Source organism: Lactuca sativa, chromosome 4 (genome assembly GCF_002870075.4).
Source record: "Lactuca sativa cultivar Salinas chromosome 4, Lsat_Salinas_v11, whole genome shotgun sequence".
In the NCBI taxonomy this organism is placed as follows: Eukaryota; Viridiplantae; Streptophyta; class Magnoliopsida; order Asterales; family Asteraceae; genus Lactuca; species Lactuca sativa.
In genome coordinates, this window is record NC_056626.2 from 147,230,306 (window position 1) to 147,240,681 (window position 10,376).

Below are 10,376 nucleotides of genomic sequence, written 5' to 3' on the forward strand. Positions count from 1 at the left end.
CAGTAGTATAGCCGCATTCAATTCATGTGTTTTATAACCATAATTCAAAATCTCATAATGAATTAAGTTCATAAATAAGTCCAAGGTTCTAAATGGCGTGAGGCGTGACGTGGCGGCAAGGTCAGACCTCAAACTTAACGAGCCATGGCGAGTTATGACATTTTTCAAGACGTGATATAAGGCGGCGATTTTGTATTAATTTATAATTATATTACCACATAAATATAAATTTATATTAAGTATAACTACTTTTTAGAAGTGTTATATCAATAACTAATAACAAAAATTTAACAAAAAACACAATACTTGTATCTCCGATTGGAAAAGATATAACAAAGAGCAAAAAAAATATGTCTCATACGAAAAAACACGCGTCATAACACGTCATAACGCGCCATGACACGCAGTATCACGCCTTGCTACGCATGACGCCTAACAGCAACGTTACGAAACTTTTCGTAATGGCGAAGCCACGCCTCACGTCATGGCACACCTTGGCGCGCGCTATGACGCGCCTTTTAGAACACTGAATAAGTCTCTACCAACATCTATAAAGTAAGGCCGACTTAATGAAAAAAATGACTTCCACTTCTTAAGTCACCTTCATCTTTAAATACCAAAAAAAATCCGCTTAACATAACACATCTTCTTCTTACCCACTTCCCGTCCCCAAACAACTAGCATATCGAGGCTTTTAAAAACTTAAGAACTCCTTCCGGTGCTTTAAAAATCTAACATAATAAATACCAAGGTTTTTAGAATAAGTTTTAGCAAACTGGTTCTCCGGTTCTCCCATATACATAAAGCCTAAGCTTTCCAATTAGATAAAACAATCAATGATACACTCTTCAAAATCGACCCCTACCCCTTTAAAAGATACTTTAGGACTTTACGCGGACAACAACCCATAATATCCCCAACTTCCCCAACCTCTTCAAAATTGACCCTTATCCCTATTAAATTGTTTTTTTTCAACTTAATTTTCATTCCTAGAAAATGATAAAAACATCTCATTATCCAAACAATACATCTCACATGTTGATACAACCTCTCACCAAAAAATACATCATCCATAAAATAGAAATTAAAGAGGACCAAACCTAAAAATAGGATCGGTTGAGGGTGGGGTTCTTAGGGTGGAGGGTATAGGAGCGGGTTGATGGTTGAGGATGGCGGTACTGGTAGTATCGTTGAGATAACGAGTTTGAGTAACATGTGGTATAGTATAGCAGGATAAGTAATTAATTCCATTCTTTTCTCTCTAGACACATGCACACACACACATTCTCTCTCACACACACAAGCTATGTTTATTTGTATATTATGCATAAAAACTTATACTAAAATGTGTTTGTATGTTTTTAAGTTGTTTGTGAATTAGTTTTATATATTTTTAATTAGTTTGAGTTTATTTTAATATATAAAAATTGAATGAGTTGGAAAAGATCAGTTTTTATTTGTTGTGAATTAGAAAAAATAGAAGAGAGAAAGATAGGATAACGGATGTGGATCTAAAGTGACAAATAGATTGAATAGGTGGATATCCTCTACACTTATAAGTTTATACCATTGAAAATTATAAACAGTAAATGAAAATAAAAGATATTGAAAAATAAAAGAAATTATAATTTTATATTTTTATCAATGTTTTAAAAACCAGTTTTTTAGATGAATCGGTGTGGTGACCGATTCTCCGTTCAAACGGGTTAATCGGTTCAACCGTCTTGTCAACCGGTTTCTATAATTTTCATCATTTTTTCTATTTTCCTAGATATACATAAACATATAAATAAAAAAATTTGACGTACAAGTTAAAACATTAAAAATACACATAAAAAGAAGTTTTATATCAATCCAAGTACATTAAAATAACACATAACCATAAGTTTTACATCAATCAACATACATAAAAAAGAACATAAAATATAACACGAAACAAAATATAGTTTTAGCTAAATAAAAACATACAAAAAACTTTATAACATTTATCATATGTTTTTATTTAAGGAAAAATAAATAAATGTGAAAACCACCAAAGATTATTTTACAAATTGGTACTTTTCCATGTATTCTTATTTAATTTAGTCTATTCAACCACTTTAATTTAACTGATTCAATCAGATTTTTCTAAACCGGTCGGTTCTTTTTGGTTCATAAAAAGACATAAGACCGATGATAATCGAACACTCCATTCCCCAATTTCTAGTCCAACCGGTCTTTAAAACATTGATCATGAACTAAATTACAATTCAAAAACCACAAAGATAGGAACTATTATTTTTTTCGAAAATTAGACTAAAAGTGCAAATTTAATCAAATCATATAACCATTTATGTAACTTTAAAAAAAAAATGCTCTCGTCATGGTGTCTGGGTACTTGTGAGGACAGAAGATCGTACACGCACAGTTGAGATCTTCATTTCCCCCTTTTCTTGGAAAAAGGCGAAAACCCTTCTCCATTGTAGTCAGCATCCTTCAACAAACCCACAACACAACTTCCAATGCCACATCGAACAACCTAGTCAACTAACCAATACCAATATCACTTCCAATTAATCTCTTCCCCAAAACTCGAATCATTGAATCAAATCCAAGCAATCCATTTCAGGAAAAAAACAATCGACTTCTTATTCTTATTACTTATTAGGGCATCTTATAGTTTCTCGAATTAGGAACAACTTCTTTTTGACTGTTCTGCTGGAAACTCAGCTCAGATGGACGAAGCAGACAACATTAAAAGAAGAAAAGATGGGAATTTGATCTGGAGACCTGTAAATTGGATTAGAATGTTGAGCGATGAATTGAGCTGGAGATTTGTTCTAGCTGTCGTAATTGTGTACGGAATCAATCAGGGCACGAGCATTGGTCTGTATCGTGTGAGCGTACAATACTACATGAAAGATGTGCAGAAGTTACAACCTTCCGAAGCACAGTTTTACTCTGGGATTATTCAAATTCCATGGATTATTAAGCCTCTTTGGGGTCTTATGACTGATATTGTTCCCATTTTCAGATTAAGAAGACGCCCTTACTTCATATTTGCCGGTATGTTCCACACTTCCAACACTTTTTTTATTTCAAGTGCAAAATCAAATGATGTTGTGATGAAATTTTACATTTTTAGCAAGTTTTTGTATCAATTTGATGGACAGTTATGTATATCCTCAGGTTTAATCGGTTCCATGGCGATGCTAGTACCGGCTTTTAGCACAAACTTGTCACTTGTATGGGCAATATTGTCTTTTATGACAGCAAGTGCAGGGGTTGCTATAGCAGATGTGACTATAGATGCATGTGTGACAGAGAATAGCATAAGCCATCCTTCTCTTGCTGGCGACATGCAGAGCTTGTGTGGTATTAGCTCCTCTATTGGCCAGCTTGTTGGGTTTGCTTTGAGCGGTGTTCTTGTTCATATGATTGGACCTAAGGTTAGCGGGACAATAGATTTCATTTCACACATGACATGACAAAACAGTTGGGACAAAAGATTTCATTTCACACAAGACTTGACAATTCTAGACACGAATACACGAATCTGAGACACGACACAACACGAATACATCTTAAAAATTGAGATAAAGCTTATTTCTCATCGTGTAAAATTCGTAGCTGACACGTTTTCATGACACGAATACACGAATTGTCAAGTCTACTGGACATGACATAGCAAAACAATCTAGTTTAATAAATGTGAACTTAATGGCTAATAATGTAATTTGGTTTGCAGGGTGTATTTGGTGTACTAAGTATACCAGCCGGGTTGGTTATGTTGGTTGGATTTATGTTGGAAGAGCCCTTGGTCACCGGTTATTCTCACAAACGGGTAGGTTTCTTTTGGTATTGTTTTTTTTTATTGCTATGATTGAACCATTCTTTAATGATATGTAGGTTAGCCAAAAGTTTTTTGATGCTATTAAAACTATGGTGACAGCTCTAAAAAGCCCGGATGTTTGGCGACCCAGTTTGTATATGTATCTATCACTTGCATTGGGGGTGAGCATACATGAAGGAATGTTCTATTGGTACACCGATGCAAAGGCTGGCCCATCTTTCTCCCAGGTAGATTAACCCTTCCCCGTATAAAGTCCCACATTAGCTAGCTAAACACACTTGCATATGGCCTATTTTGGAGAGAAAACCTAAAACTCCACACATCTAATATGGTATCAACCTCTATGTATATTGGAGTCTACACGGTATCCTTAATGACTCTTTTGACAAGTAATTCTAGGACTCCACATGTATCTAATATGGTATCAGAGCAAGTAAAGTCACACCTATATGTATGTTGGAGTCTAATCTCTCTGGACCCTACATATCTAACAAACACTATTTGACGCAGGAAGTGATCGGATCCATATTTTCCGTGGGTGCAATCGGTTCTCTTTTGGGTGTTTTGCTATACCAAAATGTCTTCAGAAACTATCCCTTCCGCAGTGTACTATTTTGGACTCAACTCCTATTTGGTGCTTCAAGTCTTCTCGATTTAGCATTAGTATTACGTCTAAACCTAAAATTCGGTGTACCGGATTACATCTTTGTAGTAATGGACGAAGCAGTTTCTAAAATGATCGCACGTCTCAAATGGATGCCACTTCTTGTTCTCAGTTCCAAATTATGTCCATCTGGAATCGAAGGCACTTTCTTTGCTTTGCTAATGTCAATCGATCATGTTGGAATGTTGTCTTCTTCGTGGGCTGGAAGCCTACTGCTTCATGCCCTAAATGTCACGAGAATTGAATTTGATAATTTGTGGGTCGCGATATTGATTCGGAGCTTTGCAAGGCTTTTTCCAATTGCGCTTTTGTTTCTGGTTCCTAGAAATGATCCGAATTCTTCAATTCTTCCATCTGAGTTGTTGATGACAAAAAAGGGCGATGATGTATTGGAGTCTGAGAGTGCGGAAATGATGTCTCTGGTTAACAATGGTGTATGAGTTGTGATTGGTGGTTGTTGATCATGAATCAGAGTGGGAAATGAACACAGAAAGAGAAGACTTGGAGATGTATTATTTGAACAATCCTGAACAGATGCAAGCTATAGAACAAGTAAGTGGGAATGAAGTAGGGGTTTATAGAATGCAATTTACTTCATGTATTCACATTAATATACTACTCTCACTTAGGAGATTTAAATCATTCTTACAAGCTTATAAAATCATATACTGCATCCATAGATTTGTAATAAAACAATTTAGAAGAATGTATGTATTAAAAAGATTAATATCATTGTAACAAACTAATAATATTTTCATAAATCACCATTGATTTTAAAAAAAAAAGCTATCAGAAGTTAGCAACTTGAACTTAGGGCACACAAAATACCACTATTTAAATGGTAGTTTGTGAAAAAAAAACAACAAATAGTTCGTTATTGGTTTATGACATTTTATAACAATTGTGTTTTGTAAAAAGCAAGTAGTTTGGCCATTTATGACATTAACCCTATTAAAAGTGCATTTTGTGTGAGGTCGATTTTTCTTTTCAGTCAATTTTTTGATTTTTTGGTTCATTAAATATATAATATAATTCATTGAAATTTACGATTAACCTTCCAAGAAGACATGATCAAACACAAAAAATCAACGAAATGAACATTTTATTGATAAACTTTACAAATCAAAAACCTCATTCTAAATCTTAACCTAAAATAAAACTTTCCGCACAATAAATCAACAAGATAAATTCTGAAAGAATTGGAACTTATCTGTTATCTCTAAGGCAACAATTTATGGAAGTTGCAACTAAAGAGACAAGAACATTTTAGGGGTTTCTCCAAGGCTATTAGGAGGGGTCACCACTTATCATTCCATAAGTGTTGTCACCTTATCGCCACATTGCTAACACTTCCCTACCATACACCTAGGAAATTGTCACGACTCACTACAAGAAAAAAGGCAATTAGTGGCGACAAAAGTCGCCGGTAAAGAGTAATCAAGTCGCCGGTAATGGTAATAATGACGACACATCATCGGTAATAAGTCGTCGCTATTGATCAAAACGTCGCCGGTAAAGATAATTGTCGCCGCTAATGCTCATGTCGCCGACAATTACGTGTCGCTGCTAATGCCTATGTCACTGCTAATGATGGTGTCGTCGGTAATAGTGTCGCCTGTAATAACATTTTTGTCATTTTTTAATTTTTTTTAATCAATGATTTTGGGTATAAAAAATCGATACATAACGACATTAAATACATAAAAAAAAAACCTACATAACAACATTCGATTAGATACCAAATATTGTTATAATAAATTTCATATCAAAATAAACAACCAAAGTTTTACAATTCTAACAAATAGCAAAGTGTGACGCCAAGTCTAACATACAACACATAAATTAATTATCCGACAATCCACCATCTCCGTTCCCATCGTTTCCTCCTTGATTATTCCCCGATTGAAAAAACGCATAAAGCTCCTCCCTACATGCCCGGGTCGTTAAGCATTGCCCGGAGATTTTCCAACTACATAATAAATAACAACATATATAAATTTATAAGTTAAATTGTCAAACATAAATAAAAACTACCATAGTACATTGCTATTTCTTGCACTTAAATACAAGATATACCAAAAGTACATTGCTATTTCTTTGCACTTGGGACAAAAACACAATTACCAAATCAACATGCATTTATCAACGCCAAAGTACATTGCTATCTTTAAACTAAGACAAAAAAAAAAAAAAAAACCAAAGTACATTGTTATTTCTTGCACTTGGGACAAAAACCCAATTAACAAAGCTTTTAGCAAATAATCACCACAAACCAAAATTACCAAATCAACATGCATTTTATGATGCCAAAGTACATTGCTATTTTTAAACTAGAGACAAAAAATCAAAGTACATTGCTATTTCTTGCACTTGGGACAAAAACCCAATTAACAAAGCTTTTAGCAAATAAACACCACAAACCAAAATTACCAAATCAACATGCATTTTATGATGCCAAAGTACATTGCTATTTTTAAACTAGAGAAAAAACCAAAGTACATTGCTATTTCTTGCACTTGGGACAAAAGCACAATTACCAAATCAATATGCATTAACTGATACCAAAGTACATCGCTATTTTTAAACTAAGACAAAAAAAACCAAAGTACATTGCTATTTGTTGCACTTGGGATAAAAAACCAATTACCAAAACTTTTAGAAAGTAATCACCACAAACAAAAATTACCAAATCAACATGCATTTATTGCTTTTGTGCGTTCCAAGAGTACCCCAGTCGTTGGATTAAAAAAACGATCGAATAGTTCTAGTTTACCAAAACGTGAAAGTGCAGATCCGTGTCATGGCCCTTTAGTGACGACACCAATAACGGCGACATGGACCTTTAGCGACGACATATCAATATGTCGCCGCTAATGGTTATATTTTTTGTAGTGACTCCTCATCACTTTTCTATACTTGTACAATTTGTATTAATGTTTCTATATTTGAGAGAGAGAGAGAGAGAGAGTTTAGGCGTGGTCAAGCGTAGAAAAAACCATTGGAACCACACCACGCCCCATAATGCCACACAAGGGTGGTGTTCACATGTTTCACGCGTACCACACGCGACTATAACGTCGATGCTCCTAATAGCCTAAGTAGAATGACGTAATGAGAAACTCTAATCGTACATGATATTAATGTCCCACTAGCTTGAGAATTTTGGGGTTTTCTCTTACTAAGATGTCAAAATGTAGTTCTTTAGCTTCCAATTTAATTAATGCCCCACTACCATGAGATTCCTTTTCAACGGTCGTTGTGCCTAATCTTTCACCACATTTAAAAAACAAAGAAACCTTCCATTTTTAATCCAATCATGGAACTTTCCAAGTTAAAACAATACTTTCAAACATATTGTTTTTTCAAGTTAAGGTGGAAGATGAACCATAAAGTGCCAACTTTCAATACCCTCCTTCAACCTAAACTTGAAAAGCATTTACTAAATTTAGTTAATCACAAACAAAAATGTTGAGAAGCTCCATGTGACTTTGTTAAAAGATCAACCACTTGTTGATAGGTATCAACTTTTAAAACCATTACCACTCCCTTTTATATTTTATCTGTTACTATTCGTATGTCAATTTCAATGTGTTTTGTTCGTGCATAAAAAATGGGATTAGATTAAATAAGTATAGTTAATTTTTTGCCTATAAAAACATTAACATGCATATCATATTGTGATAACCTGTTTTCACATGGCTCACAATTCCATGGATAGTTTCATTCGAGATCATGATGGAGGACATAGCTTGTGATAATCTAGTTTAGCGAATCACACATATAAGGCCCATCATGTATGCAAATATAGGTAAGGCGGGCGAAGAGGACGGATGTTTTAGCGGCTGAAAGAGTCGTAACTGAAAACCGAAGTATTAATAGGAATATCGGTGGTTTGAATCCTTCTCCATCCACGAGGTCATAAGTTCCCTCTTGCGTTATTTACAGATAAGATCGAACTAGATTGACTCGAGTTATATATATATATATATATATATATATATATATATATATATATATATATATATATATATATATATATATAGAGAGAGAGAGAGAGAGAAAGAGTGTGTGTGTGTGTGTGTGAGGATCATATGTTACCTACAATTATTGTGTTATTGTGTTACTATTGCAACTCTTACTAGAATGTCATATTTGCACTTCTTTCCTCCAGATTAGTTCAAGAATGTTCAACAATGTCATATTAATTTTAGTTTTATTCTAGGAATTTTTTTAAAAGAACAAAATTATATATTTTTGACAGGTTGCATTCTTGAAAAAATGTCATTTTAATTTTAGGTAATAACCTATTTTCACATAGCTCACAATTCCATGGATAGTTTTGTTCGAGATCATGATGGAGGACATAGCTTGTGATCATCTAGTTTAGCGAATCACACATATAAGGCCCATCTTTGTAACGCCCGTAGATCCGGGCTAGTCAATTTAGAGATAATAGGGGTCGAAAACAACTTTTCGACAAAAGATTATTTAGAATAAATAATCTTAACCAAGTTTTAGAATATGTCTCAAAGGTTCCGTACATATAAAGAGCGCTGAAATCCGAGTTATAACAAAGAAGTTATGACCCGTCGAAGTTTAGCGACAGAACCGACACGACACCGCGAAGACGTAAATAGTGAATTTATGATAGAGCTTCTTTTAGCCTTAATAATCTAAATGAAAGTCGTAGAATATGTTAACCTGAGAGCGTCCATAAAAAGAACGCCCAAATCTGACTTCTTATGAGGAAGTTATGATTTTTCGAAGTTTCGGCTTAGCGGTGTACAGCCCGAAGTTTGAGTATTAGATCAAGCAGTTTTTAGCCGACACAACCAAAACGAGAATTGAAGATCTCGTTATTAGTAGCGTAACGATAAAAAGACAGACGAAAATGGACATCGGATAAAGAAGTTATGAAGTCAAAATTAGCCGACGGAGTCTAAACGAAAGCTGTAGAGTACGTCTCCACCTACGCGTGGATATAAATAACATCAAAAACAGAGTTCGTATGAACGAGTTACAAATTATAATAGCATATTTACGTATTAAAATAAAGTATAAACCATATATACGTACACATATATATACATATGTATATATCATTAGAAAGGTATCGACGATGGGGTCATTATAACACTAATGTTGAGTTCTTTCGACATTAGTTTAGTGCAAATATCGTTAAATCTATTTAAAATAGTATTATAAATGGGTGTTTAGTTGTTTATATAACTATAAGGTCATTAAGTAATTATGGATGGTAGTTTTTGTAAATTCAATTACTATAAATAAGAGGCTTGGGCTATCATATTTCTTGCACCATTCTCTTGATTCAAGAGTCTTTCTCTCCTTATCCCCCGAGCATTTCGGTCCCTCGTGATTCGACTTCTCTTTCTGTAGTTTTTAGTATAGTAAGATGAGCGCTGAAGCGCTGCACGGATCTTTCTTAGAAAGATTCAGCGATGAAGTTCTGCCCCTGCAGAGCCCGACTCCTAACAAAAATCCCCTTGTAAGTAAGTTATGCTTACCCTATTTTAAATATAGTTTATATTTAAAATTAGTATTGTTATTATAAATTTATAATAAATTTTTGAGCTATTATTATAACTTATATAAGTGTCGTTATAATATCTTTTTAACTACTCGCGGTACGGGGAATCTGGTTTAAAGGGCCGCATAGGGTTGTTGGATTTCAGAAGTGCTATACGCCAAAATGGTCCTGCCCTCCGGTGTTTTATGTCTGGCCCCTGTCTGTACATAGTGGTTGGAAAGTATTGTTTAAACGCTTATATAATAATAATAATAATAATAATAATAATAATAATAATAATAATAATAAGACTAATAATTAGTCACGGTAAATATTAGACTAAAATCTAGTGG

The 10,376-nt window shown here is 34.2% G+C and overlaps 1 protein-coding gene across 1 annotated transcript; it reads left to right on the forward strand.

Annotated features, from left to right (window-relative positions):
• Positions 1–2,400: 2,400 nt before the first annotated feature.
• On the forward strand, positions 2,401–5,225 carry LOC111892241 (probable folate-biopterin transporter 3). The gene is made up of 5 exons (XM_023888312.3): positions 2,401–3,045; positions 3,169–3,428; positions 3,728–3,823; positions 3,889–4,059; positions 4,343–5,225. The coding sequence occupies exons 1-5, from the start codon at positions 2,715–2,717 to the stop codon at positions 4,934–4,936; spliced, it is 1,452 nt and encodes a 483-aa protein (XP_023744080.1). The 5' UTR covers positions 2,401–2,714; the 3' UTR covers positions 4,937–5,225.
• Positions 5,226–10,376: the final 5,151 nt, after the last annotated feature.